At 28.2% G+C, this 19,383-nt stretch overlaps 2 protein-coding genes across 2 annotated transcripts; one reads left to right on the top strand and one right to left on the bottom strand.

The window, feature by feature from the left end:
- Positions 1–16,694: 16,694 nt before the first annotated feature.
- On the bottom strand, positions 16,695–16,886 carry M406DRAFT_260878 (uncharacterized protein; the record flags this gene model as incomplete). The annotated part of the gene is made up of 1 exon (XM_040917397.1): positions 16,695–16,886. A coding segment is annotated over one exon (192 nt), but the record flags the coding sequence as incomplete, so codon positions are not given.
- Positions 16,887–18,583: 1,697 nt separating this feature from the next.
- M406DRAFT_323187 (uncharacterized protein) lies at positions 18,584–18,766 on the top strand (the record flags this gene model as incomplete). Its single annotated transcript, XM_040919746.1, has 1 exon — positions 18,584–18,766. The coding sequence occupies one exon, from the start codon at positions 18,584–18,586 to the stop codon at positions 18,764–18,766; it is 183 nt and encodes a 60-aa protein (XP_040774454.1).
- Between the last annotated feature and the right edge of the window lie 617 nt (positions 18,767–19,383).

The raw sequence follows: 19,383 nt of genomic DNA, 5'->3' as shown, positions 1-19,383 counted from the left end.
TTATAGATACTGTTTAATAACTTGATTTATTCTTTCTATTTGTTTATTTATTTATAAGTAAAATGCTGTGAATATTCTGTAGTATATTTTGAGCTGTTTTATAAGCAAAGTTCAAAACTTCGAATTGAACTTTCTATCTCTGTTGGAGATTACTTCCTCTAGCGTGCTATAGTTAGCAATGATTATTCTGAGGAATGTATATGCAAGTTTCTCTGCTGTATTGCTTTTCTTATAAGAAAGAAAATAAGCATACTTGCTTAGTTTGCAAACTACTACTAGAATGCTATTATATTGCATCTTAATTAAGAGTTCTCATAAGAAAAATAGCTTAGTAATAAAGTTTAAACTAATGAATTGCTAAATAGTTATAGATACTGATAAGAGATATAATAATCTGTAAGGCTTATATCTTTCTGCTTTGTTCTTCTTGCAGCTATTGCATTATTGTAAGATATTCTTAATTTTTTTTCTAAAGCTTAATAGATTCTAGTATCTTTTGATATATTCATAGATTGCTCTAATTCTCTGATGCTTATATGCTGATATACTATATATATTCTTGATATAATTATCTTGTTCATCTGAGATTATTAATTCTGGATTCTTTTCTAAGGATTTAATTCTGAAGATAGCATTCAGTTCTCTGTATGTATTAATAAGATTTTCTAACTTATTTTGAACAAAAATATTCTGTATATTCAAGAAATCTGCATTTTAATAGTCTAATCTTCTGCTGAAAGCATCTACTTATTCATTCTTCAAGCCTTTGCAGTATATAATCTTGAAATCGAACTATAAGAGAAATTCTGCTTATTTAACTTATTGCTTATTTAAAATCTTAATTATTATAAATATAATCAGATTCTTATAATCCGAATGAACTATAATCGAGTATTATATGCTAATAAAATAGTATTACTACTTCTTGAAAGCTTTTACTATTGCTATAAATTCCTAATTAAGAATTTTATAATTGATTTCTGAGCTATTCAACTTCTTTGAGAAGTTGCTTATAATCTTTAAATGCTCTTGATCGTTTCATTAACCAAGTTGTTCTCCAAATGCATATTCTGATATATTGATCTCAATTTCAAAAAGTTTGTAAGAATCTGCTTTATATAGAATTAGCTTTGAGATAATATGCTTGATAATCTCATTGAAAGCTTCTTATGCCTTGGGAGTTTATTCGAAGAGCTGCTTCTTTTTGATAAGATTTATAAGAGAATGTATAATTTAGCTATAGTTCTTAATGAACTGCTTATAGAAATTAATATATTCAAGGAAAGATTTAATATTCCTAATATTTCTAAGAATTAGCTAATTTCTAATAGCTTCTATCTTATTTTTCTATAGCTTAATGCATTCTAGCTTAATTGTAAATCCGAGATAGTTAATCTTTTATATATAAAAGTAATTCTTTGCAGATTCTATAAAAAGTTTTGCATCTTAAAGCATTTGCAATACTATTTCTATATATTTCTTATATTCTTCAAGTATTTAAAAGTAGATAAGAATGTTATTAAGATAAGCAATAATGAACTAATTCAGATGCTTATATAAAATATAATTAATTATTTTCTGGAATGAAGCTGGAGTATTCATTAGATTAAAGGATATAATTAAATATTTGTAGTATTTATAGCATATTCTGAAAGCAGTTTTCCATTCTTCTTCTTTCTTTATTCTAATCAGATTATAAGCTTCTTTTAGATTCAGAACTATAAATCACTATACTTCTTATAATCTATCTTATAGTTTCTTAATAAGTAGCAATAAGTATTAGTTCTTGATTATAATATTATTGAATTACTTATAATCAATATATAGCTTAAGCTTGCTATTTTTCTTAAATATAAATAGAATAAGATATTCTGCTAGTAATTGCAATAATTATATATATTCTTTCTTAAGATTCTTATCAAGATACTTCCTAAGTGCTTCTAGCTATACTTTATCTAGTTTATAAATAGGAAAGAATTTAAGCTATTTTTTTTCTTATAGCAGAATCTTATAATTATATAAGCTATATTCTAGCAATCCTATATCCAATTCTTTCTGAAATAGCTTCTTGAACTTATAATATTCTTATAGTATATTTGTAAGTATTAGTTCTAATCTCTATACTATTTCTGCTATCTGAAGGAATAGTAGATATTATTAAGCATGCTTCTTTTCTGATAGCGTTTTCAAGAGTTTTAAGCATTCGCTCCAGGCTGAATCAAGCGCTTGAAAGCTTGGTTTCGAGGTTTTTCCTATATGGATTCACAATTCATATTCTGAAGCTTATTCTTGTTGCTCTGAAGCGAACTAACTTGCTAAGAGTCTCGCTTCTGTTGTTTTGCTAACCTGTTGATATTCTAGCACTGTTCGGATTCGCTTATTACTAGATTCTTCTTCTTAAACTGCTAGCTCTGCTAGTTTAAAAATATATGAAAAGTTGTATAAAGCTTCTTTTTCTGAGTATTCTTCAATTACTAGCTTCGATTCTATATTATTGATTATAACTATTTCTCTGGATATAGCTTGTTCTTATAAGATCTAGCTAGTAGTTCAATCAATTCGAGAATTATACTTCTTAAGCTATAGAAGCTTTATAATTAGCTTATACTATACTATATCTATAATATCAAAGGAAGCTCTAGTTATACATTCTTGGATTAAAATAGATAGATAATTAATCTCCTTATTGATTATTCCTTAGTTATATGCAACAGATTATTCTTCTATAGTACTGAGAGTATATAAGCATCTCTTTCATCTTTATTATAATTATATCTGATTAATAATATATAGAAATATAAAGTTTTCCTAAGCATTATTATTCAATAGTATGCTATACTTGCATTCTTAAATATATATATTGAACTTAATATAAGCATAATCTGCTTTGAAAGCTCTATATAGGAACTATTTCAGTCTGATTATCTGCAATCTCTTTATAAGCAATCCTATTCTTTTGAGTTTATCAAGAACTGCTTATTCTTCTAAGCTTGCTTCGCTGCTTCTTAAGCAAGCTTCTTAGCTTGCTTTTGCTTATATTATCATTATTTCTGATCTTTCTTCTATTAATACTAATTGCAAATCTTGTTATTAATATAAATCGTATAGAATATCATTTTGTACTGCTATTATTTTATTTTCTTGTTTATATATTATATGAGGCAGTTATCTGATAATTCGATGTATGCATTGTAATACTATCTATTGAGAATCTCCCTGAAGCAGAGTTTCTATTCTTTAATAGCTTGAAGGATTTGTTCTAGTTCTCTAATAGGAAACTATTTGTATTACATCTTGTTTGAGAAATGCATTCTGCAGCTATGATAAGTATAGGAGATCTATGCTAGTTCGTGATATAGGTTGTGAAGTGAGCTGATCTGAGGATTCTTATCTCTTCATATCTTAATATTCTGCAAAGAGATGCAGATAAAGAGCTTTTTCAGCTCTATTCTGTAAACAAAATATTCAATTTATATTGTTTTCTTGTTTTATTCAATGCTGAAAGAAAATCTTTCTTTAAGCTTATTAAGTATATTATTCTTATAGAGCTTCTGCAAGCTGCTAAGTTGTTTGCTCTAGCTTGATTCTTCTATTGCTTGAGAAGCATTCTCTGTATTGCTTAGATATTTATATCAGTAGCTAAGAGAATACTATTTCTTATTCATATTCCTAGTTATAGTGCTTAGTATAAGCAATAAAAAATATTAAAGAGTATTGTTGCTAAGCTCTTCTTCCAATGCCTGAATGCTCTATTTTATAATATTAGAGCAATCCAAGTTGCTACTTATAGGAGTGCTGAGCATGCATTCTTATTCTGCTGTTGCTATTTGTCTGTAGCATCTAGATTTCTGAGAGAACTATTCTAAGCTTTTCTTACTCGAAAAGTATATTAAGCAGTTGTTATTATAGCAGAATGTTCAGCTAAAACTTCTGTAATTAATAGAGTTTAATACTTGCTTTAAGGAAGTATTTTTGCTTAGTTGATTGAGTTTCTATTATTGAGCAATATTTATCTAGTATTCTTTCTGAACTAATTGCTATTTATTCTTTCAGAATTAATAGCAGTTGTATATAATATATTCTTATTTATTATAATTATAGTAAATAATATTATTTTTTTTGCTATATTATCTATTAGCAGCATTGAGTTTCATAGAATCAGCATATATAATATTGCTTTAAGCTATACTGCTATATTAACTGCTATTCTTATTTTAGAGTTTCTTGCTTATATTAGCTGGAAATCTCTAAATCTAGCTTTCTCTCTTCTTAAACTTCTCTATTTATTATTTATATAGATAATTATTAATACGAATAGCTTGATTAGAGAATATTGCAAAGTTCTCCAGCTAATTCTGCTTAGAGATTTCATCTTTAATATTATTCTTGAGTTCTTTGTAATAATACTTCATAAGATTCTTATCTTTCTATAGAAATTGCACTGAAAGTTGCTTAAATCTAATTGTATAAGCAGAAGCTAATTTAGTCTGCTTGAGATTTATAAGCTACTAAGCTGTAATACATTCTTTATTAGAATTATTAAAGATTTCTTTAAGAGCTTTCTTAAAGCTTTTAAAAGAATTAAATATATTCTTAATAATCTGAATATATATATCGGGATTATTCTGATGCTTTAAGTAATTGTATAGAGAAAGCTTGTATTAGATGAGAATATTCTTTTCGAAATGAGTCTCTGCAAGAATAACTTTCTCAGATTTCTTGGTAAACTGAATCTTGTAATGCAGGAAATATATCCTGCAGTAGATAAGAAATTCATATAGCGTTTTTTGATTGCTATTATATATAGCAAGCTTATTTATCTTATATGCTTTTCCAGCGCTATTGGTAATTGCAGAGATAAACTGCATCTGCTAAGCTTATTAAGCTAGCTGAGCTTATTAGTTAGCAATAATAGCGCTCTGAGCCTGCTATTATTTGCGCAGATTCTGAATATGCTGAGTAAGCTAATATATTTAGTTAATCAGTTCTTCCTAAGTAGGAATACATAAGAATGAAGAGATTCTTAAGAAAGCTATTGTATTTCGTATTGCTTAAGAAGATAATACTAAACCATTTCTGAATAAGAATTATTAAAATATAATAAGTACTGCAGCAATCCGAAGATTCCAAAGTATATAAAGAGGATTTATACTAACAAAAGCGATATCAAAGTATCAAATTCTTAAATACAGAACTATACAAGTCTTAGTAAATAATACAAGTATTTATTGCTTTTGAAGCTATTAGAATAGAGAATAATCTAATATTTAGATTAATAACTAAAGAGCTATATATAAGATCTATCTAATAGGAATGAATATATTCTTATATATTTAGCTTTTCAGTTCTGTTAGTAGTATTAGTTGTTGGATTACTTGGATCATCTGGGTAATTCAACTGATTCAGATTACTATGGATTAGCTACTGATTCATCCTGATCCTGTAATCCTAACTCTTGCTTATGTAAGCCTTAGTTCTTGAAGTGTTGAATCCTTTCCTGTCTTTCGAACAGTTGTCCCGGGTGTCCTGGCTGGTGACCTGCATGTTGGATGAGTTATAACACTTGATAAGCTTTGTAAATTGCTAAGCTTATTTCATTTTCTCAATCTTAGCAAGCTTCTATTCAATTATCCTTTCTAATACTAAACTATTAAGCTGAGAATTATTAATTAGCTTAACTTTCTTATCTTTAAGCTTATAAAGAGTATTAATTAAGCTTAAGATATCTTTTCTTTCCTTCTTTATATAATGTAGCTAGCGTGAATAGCGCTAGCTGCTATGCATTTTATACAAGCAAGACTCTCGAATCGCTTCTTTCTTATTTACTATAGAGCAATTCTTCTTCAACTTTCTTCTTATTAGTTCTACTATTAACTTATTTACAATAGCTGCAATATTTCATTCAGATATAAATATTATAGCTATATCTCCCTTTTCCAACAATATTCACTCTGGAACAACTTCTCTGCTAATAGCTCTGCATTTCTTAGAATAGCTGCTAGCACTCAGTTTTTTGGTATAGTTCTATATAAACTCTTCTCTTTAAGAAGTTTCTGATTGCTAATTATAGTAACTAGTTATATTCTTCCAAAAGCGAAGCTTGTATAGAGAAATTCGGAAATAAAATAATTAAAGAAAAGCTTAATTTATATTACAAATAGCATTTCTAATAGCATAGAATAATTTAGCAATATTAATCTATTATTAATAATATAGAATATTATTTATTTAGAAAAGCTGCTATAGAAAATATTAGTTTTAAGAATTCTAATAAGCGCTATATCTGATTTATTATATATATATAAGATAATATTCAATGTTAGCATATAAGATAAGCATATGCTCGAATATAGAGAGAAAGCTATTAAGCTTATTTCAATATTTATATTCAGCATTGCTTATACAAGTTCATTTTCTTTATCTTTCAGCTGCAGAGAGATATATGCTACTAGAGCGATGCTTCTATCTCAGATGCTGCTGAAAGTAGTTATAAAAGCTATTATAGAAAGAAATAAGAATTTGTTGAAAGCTTGAATTATATTAATAGTAAGCTTAATATAGCTAGATTTAGTAATAAGAAACAAAGCTTGAATTGCGAATAGTTAAGCTAGTTTTAAAAAATACTTAATAATATCCTAAGTATTAATAATCTAATTATTAATAAGCTTTTCAAGCTGAGAAAGCATTAAGATTCCAGATTTATGCTGCAATGAATTAGCTAATCCAGCAGTATCTATCTTATGCAGATCCAAGCTAGTTTGATTATTAAGATTAACAACTTTTCGAGCTTCAGAGCTAATTCCTTGAAAACTGTAAATCAGATAAGCTTCTCATTCTAATAATATAACTATCATCTTCTAGCTTAAAATCTTTAATAAATAGTTTAGAAATTAATTTAGAAGCTTATTATTAATAGCTTAAACTATTAGCTTTCTATTCAGACTGTTGAATTGCTTATTAGATTCCTCTGATTTAATATTCCTGAAATATATAAGAATCTCAACAATTCTTACACTTGCATCTCTTCCAATCTCACCATTATCATACCTAGCTTTCCCAATACAGCACTTCTTTGCTTTATTCGCATTTACCTAAGCTTGAATAAATCCAATATTTATAGCATTAATACTAAAAAGCTTTAATAGATATAATTCAGCTTAAGCTAAAATAAGATATAACTTCTTTATTTAAATCTTACTAGCATTACTAAGAATCTTAATATTATTAATTCTATACTAATTATTATATCTGGGAACAGAATTAATTTCTTCTTATAATATCTTATTCTTAGCTATTTCAGAATCTTTATACTATTTCTTATTCTCTTAAACTAAGCTAATATATTAAAAGATTTAAGAATTCTTAATATTCTTCAGCTACTAATTCTTATAGAAACTGAGAATTAAACGAATTATACTGCCTTTGAAATTATCTTAAGCGGATATAATCTAGTTATATAATACTAGTTTTAATCTAAAATTTAGAAATTCCAAGCAATTACCAAAATGCTACTCTAGCTTTGCTAATGCTGAAGTATAGCAAATACTATAATTCATAATAATATAGAGTTCTATATATTCATAAGCTCTATAGAATTTCAACTTATAATTATAGCATCTATATAGAATTCCATTCTTCTTCAGAATTTCATTAATCTCTGCTCGCTATACTTCAGAATACTGCTCCCTCTCATTCTCCGAACTTGTATAGATAATACTTATCTATAAGAAATTTGTATTTTTCTAGAAAGAATTTCTTGTAGAAATAGTTTAGAAATGCTTAATTAGTTATAAGATTTTTTATAAAGCTTTAGTTTAATTATACAAAATATTCTATATTTATCTAAAAGTATTAGTTTGCAGCTTTAAGAATTTTGCTATTATAATTTGATTAATATAGAGTTGCTTTATTATTAAAGCTAATTAATTGTATTCTTAGTTGCTTTTTTAAGCAGATTTAGCTTTCAAGATCTGCTTAATTAGTTTAAGCTAAGCTTGCTAATTTTAAGTTGATTATTGAAGCAGTTAATAATATAATAGCTCTATTGCTTGTTCTAATAGATTTATTAGTTGATTAGAAGCATTATATATTAGATATGGAATAGGAATGAGCTGTATCTAGTTAAGAACTAGCTGAGATGGAAGTATAGAAGAACTTTGAAATTAAGCTTGTTAATAAAGTTGAAGATTAGTAGTACTAAAAGCAAGTTAGTTTTGAACCTCTTTCTGAAGTGCTTTATAATAAACTTTTAATAGCTTTTTTATAAGATAAAGCTACTTCTTATTGCTAATGCTTTCAGCAGTAATATTATAATTAGCTTGGAAATGCTTAATCTAGATTAAAGAGAGCTTTATTCATACTTCTGCTACAGATTAATTATTTCTAATCTTAAGATAAGTAAGAGCATTATTATAATTCATAATAAATAATTAGAAGCTAGCAGCATTGATAATAAAATAGTTATTAATAATGTTTAAATGCTTCTGCTTAGAAATATATATCTAAAGATAATTCCAAGAGTAATAAGCAATTAATAGTTGCTTCTTCTATTCATTTCAAGTTTTAGCGCTTATAATGAATCTCTTTACTTTTTCAGCAATAATTATATCTGTATAAAAGCTTTTTATAAAGTTGAATGCTTGAATATTATCAATTCTTTTAATCTAATGCTACTAGTTAAATCACTTCAGCTATAAGAAAACTTCTATATAAGTAAACAATATTAACTTACTATTAGCAAGCTTACTATAAAAGGGAAACTTGAAATTCTAACTATAGTAATTATTAGCTAAATAGTTAGCTAAACTAAGTATCTGATTGAAAGAGCTCTTAGATATAAAAGCTATCTTTCCTCTTAGTTGTTGCTTTTTCCGATATTTCTTTGCTTTTCTGATTCGAGATTCTTGAGTTGAGAGTGCTATAGCTGAAATACTTTCTATATTCTATGGAAAACAATACTGTAGAAATTAAGAAGATTCAGATGCTTAAGGGAGATTCAGTTTGTAAGTAGAGCATATATAAGATCTATCTTATAATGAATAATAAGAGATTGAATTAGCTATTCTATATTATACTGAGATTTTCTTTATTAATAGTTCTGCTAATTAATAAAAGCATTTCTGATTAGATATAAAGTATTAATTAAAGTTTGATATCAGATAATATTATTATAATTCTCAATTTTTATTTCTTATATATATTAATAGTTTCTTATCTTTACTTTCTTATATTTTTTGCTTTTGAAATAATACAACTAGCAAGCTTTTGATTCAAAGGATTAATATAGCTAAACATATTCAGATAAAGCATGCTGATTAGATTATTGCAAGAAGCATAGATTTTATTAATTATACTATTTTTCTCTGCAGAATACTATTTATTAAAAGCATTTCACTTTATAATTTAATTATAAATCCATATTTAATATAATTAAACTTTCCGCTGCAGCTTATATAAATTTAAGCTATATCAGCTTCTATATAGAATTATTAATTAATATGGAAAATATTGAAAAAAGAAATTCGTTTCTTTATAATATTAGCTTGCAAGCTTAATACATCATTCACTAGCTTACAATCAGAACTCATACCACTCCTCCTCTATTCACTCATCTTCTTTCTATAAGAGATTTCAAGCATAATCCAGAGTTTAGATATAATATATAATCTGTTATATAAGCATAATAGATAAAGAAAATAAAAGAGCTTAGCAGAGAAAAAGAATATACTCATTTATAGAATAAACTTGCTGCTCTTACTAATTCTTACGAACTATAATGCAAACAGCTCTAAGCTATCAGTCTGAATAGCTAAGTTCATATTCACTGCATTATTGAACTAGAACTAGAGCGCTATCGCTTTCGAAAGAAAAAGGAACAAACAGCTGCTAAAGCAATAAGCAAGAGCTTATGCAATCCAAGCATGCCTGTACAGATGAGAACAGCAAACTAAGGCTATATGAGCGCAAGAATAGGGTGAAAAATCTGTCTTAGATCTGTCCAAAGGGTTCAAAATTGAAAGGAAGAGAAAGGATGCTTTTTTTTTTGCTTATAGCTAAAGAATTTGAAAAGTGAGTGATATTGTTATGACTCATCCAACATACAGATTACAGAATAAGCCCCACCAACCAAGGGACCAGATATTACGACTCAATGTTGGATACCAATCAGGATTACATAACCCGGGTTAGGATTGCTAATACAACTATGTTAGCTATAAACATAGTCAACATATTCGAAGAAATAACTATGAGAAATCATAACATAGTCAGATTAGTCAGAACTGAAGAGCTGAATATATAAGAATACATTCATTACCAGTAGATGAATCCAGTATATAGCTCTTCAGTTATTAATCTAAGTATTAGATTACTCTCTACTCTGATAGCTCCAAAGGCAGTAAATACTTGCATTGCTTATTAAGACTTGTATAGTTCTGTATTCAAGAACTTAGCATTTTGATACTGCTTTTGTTAGTATAAATTCTCTTTGTATACTTTGGAATCTTTGGATTGCTGCAGTATTTATTATATTTTAATAATTCTTGTTCAAGAATAGTTCAGTATTATCTCTTGAGCAATATGAAATATAATAGCTTCTTTAGGAATCTCTTCGTTCTTGCATATTTCTACTTAGAAGGAACTGATTAACTAGATATATTAGCTTACTTAGCATATTTAGGATTTATATGAATAATAGCAAGCTTAGAGCGCTATTATTGCTAACTAATAAGCTTAGCTAGCTTAATAAGCTTAATAAGCGCAGTTTATCTCTATAGCTATTAATAGTGCTGAAAAGGCATATAAGATGAATAAGCTTACTATATATAATAGTAATCAGAAAATGCTGCATGAATTTCTTATCTACTGCAGAGTATATTTCTTGCACTATATAACTCAGTTTATTATAAAATCTGAAAAGATTATTCTTGCAAGAACTTGTTTCAAAAAGAATGCTCTTATTTAATATAAGCTTTCTCTATACAACTATTTAGAGCATCAGAATAATTTCAATGCATATATTCAGAATATCAAGAATATATTCGATTTCTTTAAAAGCTTTAAGAAAGCTTTTAAAGAAATCTTTAATAATCCTAATAAAGAATATACTATAGCTTAGCAGCTTATAAACCTCAGACAAATCAAGTTAGCTTCTGCTTATATAGTTAGATTCAAGCAGCTCTTAGCAAGATTTTTATAAAAAAATAAGAATCTTATAAAATACTATTATAAGAAATTTAAAGATAATATTAAAAATGAAATCTCTAAACAGAATTAGCTAAAGAATTTTATAATATTTTCTAATTAAGCTATTTGCATTAATAACTATTTATATAAATAATAAGTAGAGAAGTTTAAGAAGAAAGAAAGCTAAACTTGAAGATTTCTAGCTAATATAAGCAAGAAACTTTAATATAAGAATAGCGGATAATAAAGCAGCACAGCTCAGAGCAATACTATGCATATCAGTTTCATAGAACTCAATACTGCTAATAAGCAGTATAGCAAGAGGAATAGCATTACTTGCTACAACTGCAACAAATAAGAATATATTGCATGCAACTATTATTAATTCCGAAAGAACAAATAGCAACTAATCTAGAAAGAATGCTAAATGAATATTGCTTAATAATAGAAATCTAATCAACTAAGCAAAAATATTCTCTTGAAGCAAGTATTAGACTCTATTAATTATGGAAGTTTCAGCTGGATATTCTGCTATAATAATAACTGCTTAATATATCTTTTGAGTAAGAAAGGTTCAGAATAGTTTTCTTAGAAATCTAGATGCTATAAGCAGATAGTGATAGCAGAGTGAGAGTATATGCTTAGCATGATTATAAGCAGCAATAATTTAAACTGCTTCGATATTACTGAATGAAGCATTCAGGTGCTGGAGGAAGGGCTTAATAATAATACTCTTTGCTATTCCTTATTATCTGCATCAAATACTATAATCAGAGAAATGAACAAAGGATAGTATTCTCTTGATTATTGGTATAAATATCTAAATAATACCGAAAATGCTTCTCAAGCAATAGAAAGATTAAGCTAAAACGAACAATCTAATAATTTACTGGAGTTTTTTATAAATAATGAATTTAAGAAGCTTATAAAAAGATTCCTTTTTAGTATTGAATAGAATAAGGAAATAATATAAGTTGAATATCTTATTTATGAAATAGAGTTAGAAGAGCTCTTTATCTGCATTTCTTTGCAAAACATTGAGATATAATAAAATGAAGATTCTTGGATTAATTCATTTTATAATCTATACTACGAACTAGCTTGAATCTTCTATACTTATTATAGCTGCAGAATATATTTCTCAGATAAGATATAATATAAATGATTCTTTATCAGAAAATCAGAATAAATTCTTCAAGCTATTGAAGAATAGAAATTCCGCTTTAGGAAGATTCTTAACAGATAGTACTACAATGCATATATCAAGCTACTAGATAACTGCTTTATGCAATGCATAAATAAGAAAATAAAATAGTAGCAGTACAAAACAATATTCTGTATAATTTATATTAATAATAAGATTTGTAACTAGCATTAATAAAAGAAAGACTAGGAATAATAATGATATGAATAAAAGTAAGCTAAGAAGCTTACTTAAGAAGTAGCAAAGTAGACTCAAAAGAATAAATAGTTCTTAATAAACTCAAAAGAACAAAATTGCTTATAAAGAAACTATAAATAATTAAATTGAAACAGTTCTTATATAAAGCTTTTAGAACAAATTATGCTTATATTAAGTTTAATATATACATTCAAGAATATAAATATAGCATATTATTAAACAATAGTGCTTAGAGAAACTTCATATTTCCATATATCATTAATTAAGCATAACTATAATGAAAATGAAAGAGATGCTTATATACTTTCAGTATTATAGAAGAATAATCTGTTATATATAATCAAGAAGTAATCGATAAGAAAACTAATCATCTATCTATCTCAATCCAAGAATATATAATTAGAGCTTCTTTTGATATCATGAATACAGCATAGTATAAGCTAATTATGAAGCTTCTATAGCTCAAGAAGCACAATTCTCGAATCGATTGGATTACTGGTTAGATCTCATGGAAACAAGCTATACTCAGAGAAATAGTTATAATTAATAGCGCAGGATTGAAGCTAGTAATTAGAGAATACTTAGAAAAAGAAGCTTTATATAACTTTATATATACTTCCAAGTTAGCAGAGCTAGTAGTTTAAGAAGAAGAATTTAGTAATAAGCGAACTCAAATAATGCTAGAGCGCTAACAAGTTAGCAAAATAATAAAAGCAAGATTCTCAGCAAGTTAGTTCGCTTTAAAGCAATAAGGAAAAGCTTCAGAATGTGAATTATGAATCCATACAGGAAAAATCTCGAAACCAGGCTCTTAAGCGCTCAGTTTAGCTCGGAGCGAATGCTTAAAGCTCTTAAAAACGTTGCTAAAAACAACGAACGAAAAGAAGCACGCTCAACAATACCTACTATTCCTTCAGATAGCAGAAACAGCATAAGAATCAGAACTAATACTTGCGAATATACTATAAGAATATTATAAGTTCAAGAAACTGTTTCAGAAAGAATTGAATACAGAATTGCTAGAATACAGCTTATACAATTACAAGATTCCGCTATAAGAAGGAAAATAGCTCAAATTCTTCTTTATTTACAGACTAAACAAAGTATAGCTAGAAATACTCAAGAAGTATCTCGATAAGAATCTTAAGAAAGAATATATATAATTATTGCAATTATTAGCAGAATATCTCATCTTATTTATATTTAAAAAAAATAGCAAGCTTAAGCTATATATTAATTATAAGCAATTTAATAATATTATAATTAAGAACTAATATTTATTGCTACTTATTAAGAAATTACGAGATAAGCTGCAAGGAGTATAATGATTTATAGTTTTAGATCTAAAAGAAGCTTATAATCTAATTAAAGTAAAAGAAGAAGAAGAATGGAAAACTGCTTTCAGAATATGCTACGAATACTATAAATATTTAGTTATACTCTTTGATTTAACAAATATCTCAGCTTTATTTCAGAAAATAATCAATTATATTCTATATAAGTATCTGAATCAGTTCATTATTACTTATCTTAATAATATTCTTATCTATTCTCGAATACTTGAAGAATATAAGAAATATATAAAAATAGTATTGCAAACATTCCAAGATGCAAAACTTCTTATAAAACCTGCAAAGAATCACTTTTATATACAAAAGATTAACTATCTCGGATTCATAATCAAGCTAGAATGCATTAAGCTATAGAAAGATAAAATAGAAGCTATTAGAAATTAGCTAGTTCTCAGAAATATTAGAAATATTAGATTTTTCCTCAGATATATTAACTTCTATAAGCAGTTTATTAAGAACTACAGCTGAATCGTATATTCTCTTACAAATCTTATCAAAAAGAAGCAGCTCTTCAAATGAATTCCTAAGGCATAAGAAGCTTTCAATAAAATCATCAAGTATATTATCTCAGAGCTAATTCTATATAAAGCAGATCTCTATAAACCTTTTAAAATTAAAACTAATATATTAGAATATATACTCAGAGAACAACTTGGTTAGCGAGATAACTAAGAACATTTAAGGATTATAAGCAACTTCTTAAAGAAGTTAAACAGCTTAGAAATCAACTACAGAATTCCTAATCAAGAGCTTATAGCAATAGTAAAAGCTTTCAAGAAGTAGCAATACTATCTTATTAGTATATAATACTTAATTATAATTTATTCAGATTATAAGAATCTAACTATATTCATAATAATCAAAGTTTTGAATAAGTAATAAATCAAATAAGCAGAATTCCTCTTATAGTTCAATTTTAAGATTGTATACTGCAAAAGCTCAGAAAACGAATAAGCAAATGCTCTTAGTAGAAGATTAGACTATCAAGATACAAATTCCTCAGATATACAGAACATCTTTGCTTAAGACAAGTTGGAAAATCTTGTTAATGTGCACAGAGAATTAAATGCTGCTTTCAGAATTAGATCTTTAGGAAAAAACTTAGAATCAATAACTCCAAACGAACAAAATAACTATATCAAGAATATATATAATATATCAGCATATAAATATCAGAAAGTTAAAGCAATTTACAAATATATTAAAAAATACTGAAATTTATTAAGCTTTAGAAAAAGAATTAGGAATATTCTATAATAATACAATAGCTGCAAAAAGAACAAAGCAGAAAGATACAAGCTTTATAAACTATTGCATTTCTTATTAGTATCTATAACTATTTAGCAATTCATTAGTCTAAACTTTATTATTAAGCTATCTTTCTTATAAGAACTCTTAATTAAGATGCAATATAATAGCATTCTAGTAGTAATTTGCAAATTAAGCAAATATATTTACTTTCTTTCCTATAAGAAAAGCAGTATAGCAGAAGAACTTATATATGCATTTCTCAGAATAATCATTGCTAATTATAGCATGCTAGAAGAAATAATCTCTAATAAAAATAGAAAGTTTAATTTAAAATTTTAAACTTTACTTATGAAATAGCTTGAAACATACTACAGAATGTTTATAGCATTTTATCTGCAGATAAATGAACAGATAGAAAGAATAAATCAGATTGTTGAATAGTATCTTTAATATTATATTAATTAGAAACAGAATAACTAGATTAATCTATTGCTTCTCGCATAATTCGCTTATAATAGCATAAATATAAATACAATGAAGAAATCGCTATTCTTTATATTCTATAAATATAATTTAATAGCTTATTATAAAGTACTGCTGGAAGCAGATGCAGAAGCTGCAAACAAAAAAGTTAAGAAGATCAAGAAAGTTCAGAAAGAATTCCAATCAGAATTATAATTCATTCAGAAATAAATAGCATATTATGCAAACTTTAAAAGAATTGAAAGATTAATCCTATAGAAGGAAAATAAAGCTTATCTACTTCGAAAAAACATTAAAATAATCAGATCTAGCAATAAACTTAATTACAAAAAGTTGGAACTATTTAAAATCTTGCAATAGATTTTCCCAATTAATTACGAATTAGTATTATCTTATGAAATAAGAATATATCCAGTTTTTCATATCTTATTATTAGAACTAGCAGCATAGGAAATACTTATAAACAATATAGTAGAAGTAGAGAATAACGAACTAGAATATAAGATAGAAAAAATCCTTAAGTATAGAAGCATAAATAATACAAAGGAATATCTCATCAAATAAAAAGATTACTCAGCAAGCAAAAATTCATGGAAATTACAGAAGAATATTAAGAATGCTCAAGAAAGAATAGCTGAATATTAGAAAAGAAAGGAAACTAGTATCTAAAACAATCACTCCATCCCAAACCGAAACTCAGAAGCTTTGAAAATCTCACTCTCTAGAAAGCTCAACTAATCTACTACAGAATCTCTCAAATCTACAGAGTTTCAATCAAAACTTTTAAAGGAAGAATTCTCAGCTACAATAACAGATTCCTCTGCTGCTACAGCCTATACTTCAGCAGCAATATGCACTCTCTCAGCTTCAGCTTTCTCAGCTTTTATACAATCCAATTTCTCTATATAAGTAATACTATAATACAAAGTATATTTCATCTTCTTAAACTATATCTGCTTCTATTAGCATAAATAAAGAAGCTTAATTTTTCTTTTCTTAATCTCATTTTCCAACTTTTAATATTAAATAATAATATTGCAAAGCTTCTCGAAAGAAGAGCTTATAATATTACACTTAGAATAGTTTAATCGAATGCATTCGATACAATGAGAAGAGTTTTCGAAAGATATCTTGCAGAATCCGAAATTACAATTCTTGCAATAAGAACAGATAAGCATCTCGATAAAATTTTCCAAGAAGCAGGAAACCAAGAGATCTCAATCTCGGATATTCTTTGAAACGGAAGAAGGTTTGCAAATACAAGATCTGTTAATTCTATTCAACATTTCAATTAGGAAAGCAAGATTATATATACAAAGAATTTGCTAGAATACTTATAGAAGATTATTAAGAATAATAACTAATAGGAAGAAAATAATATTATAATTCATTTAATATGCAGATTACAAAATAAGCCTTACTAACTAAGAAATCAAATATTATAATTCAATATTAGATACTAATCAGAATTATATAATCCGGATTAGAATTGCTAATGCAACTATATTAGCTATGAATATAATTAATATATTCAGAGAGATAATTATAAAGAATTATAATATAGTTAGATTAGTTAGAACTGAAAAGCTGAATATATAAGAATATGTTCATTACTAGTAGATGAATTCAGTATATAGCTCTTCAGTTGTTAATCTAAGTATCAGATTATTCTCTACTCTGATAGCTCTAAAAGCAGTGAATACTTGCATTGCTTATTGAGACTTGTACAGTTCCGTATTCAAGAACTTAGCATTTTGATACTGCTCTTGTTAGCATAAATCCCCTTTGTATACTTTGGAATCTTCGGATTGCTGCAGTGCTCATTACAGATATTCTTTATATGTATAAGGATTCTTAACCCACTGTACTCCATGTCCCACGGACTACCACCCTGGCCACCACAACACTAGCAATCCTTCTTTCTTTATAACTCTAATTCTGAATTATGTAATCAATGCTTTGTTAGAACATTGGATTCTTAACATCTGATTCTTGTTACTTGTAACCTGTTTCGTAACCTGCATGTTGGATGAGTCATAACATCTAGCTTCTTTATACTAGAAAAGCTTCAACGAACAGCTTTTATCATCCTCTCAAACTACAAACGCTTTTGCTTCTGCAAACATTCTACTTCTGCAGCAGCATTGCGCAGCTGCTCCTTAGCACTCTTGAATTAGTTTTCCAAGCATTAGTATTGAATGTCTATCCAATGAATTTCTGCTACATTCAGCCTCTGAATATTGCACTGAAAGCAGCTCAAGCGAATACATTCAGCACAATAGAAGAAATTTGTCAGGGCCGATTGTGCCAGCAAGGCTCAGAGCCAGCTAAGCCAGCTGGATTACGGATGACTAAGCAATATGCGGCTATAAAGCGGCTTTCTAGCCACATCAGCACTGCTGAGCAGAACTTAGCTCCTTAGGCCTCAATGTTATTCTGGTTGTATACCCCTGAAAGAGAGAAAGACCTCGCTACATTGCCTTTGCAACCTTTCCACCTGACAGTTTGAGGCCTGGCCCTTTTAAAGGAGGCAATCCGGCGAGGCTTTCTATCTTTTTTTTTTTTCTTCCCTAGGAGCAGCGCTAACACTGAGCAGGAGCAGAGCAAACGATCAAACCACTATTCTTTTCGAACCTTCGAGCCTTTGACCTTCGAGCCTTTAATCTTCGAGCTTTTAACCTTCGAGCCTTCGATTTTCGAGCTTTCGAGCCTTGAATACAGCGAGCAAGCAGTGCTGAGCAAGCAGTATGCAAGCAGCGTGCAAGAAGCGTTCAGAAGAGATTCAGAGCATTCGAGTTGCTAAGCTAGAGCAAACAGCGAGCAAGCAGTATGCAAGCAGCGTGCAAGAAGCATTCAGAAAAGATTCAGAGCATTCGAATTGCTAAGCTAGAGCAAACAGCGAGCAAGCAGTATGCAAGCAGCATGCGAGAAGCGTTCAGAAGAGATTCAGAGCATTCGAGTTGCTAAGCTAGAGCATACAGCAAGCAAGCAGTATCAAGCAAGCAGTATGCAAGCAGCGTGCGAGAAGCGTTCAGAAGAGATTCAGAGCATTCGAGTTGCTAAGCTAGAGCATACAGCGAGCAAGCAGTGTTGAGCAAGCAGTATGCAAGCAGCATGCGAAAAGCGTTCAGAAGAGATTCAGAGCATTCGAGTTGCTAAGCTAGAGCAAACAGCAAGCAAGCAGTATGCAAGCAGCATGCAAAAAGCGTTCAGAAGAGATTTAGAGCATTTGAGTTGCTAAGCTAGAGTAAATAGCAAGCAAGCAGTATGCAAGCAGCATGCAAGAAGCATTCAGAAGAGATTTAGAGCATTCGAGTTGCTAAGCTAGAGCAAATAGCGAGCAAGCAGTATGCAAGCAGCATGCAAGAAGCATTCAGAAGAGATTCAGAGCATTCGAGTTGCTAAGCTAGAACAAAGTATATTCTTCGCTATTCGAGCGAGAGAGCAGAGTAAGCAAGCAGTAGATCTAAGTATCTTCTGTTTTCGAGAGTGTATTCTTCGCTATTCGAGCGAGAGAGCAGAATAAGCAAGCAGTAGATCTGAGTATCTTCTGTTTTCGAGAATATATTCTTTGCTATTCGAGCGAGAGAGCAGAGTAAGCAAGCAGTAGATCTAAGTATCTTCTGTTTTCGAGAGTATATTCTTCGCTATTCGAGCGAGAGAGCAGAGTAAGCAAGCAGTAGATCTGAGTATCTTCTGTTTTCGAGAGTG

The sequence above is a fragment of the Cryphonectria parasitica genome, assembly GCF_011745365.1.
Source record: "Cryphonectria parasitica EP155 unplaced genomic scaffold M406scaffold_6, whole genome shotgun sequence".
Taxonomy (NCBI): domain Eukaryota; kingdom Fungi; phylum Ascomycota; class Sordariomycetes; order Diaporthales; family Cryphonectriaceae; genus Cryphonectria; species Cryphonectria parasitica.
This window is presented reverse-complemented; position numbering and strand designations above follow the sequence as displayed.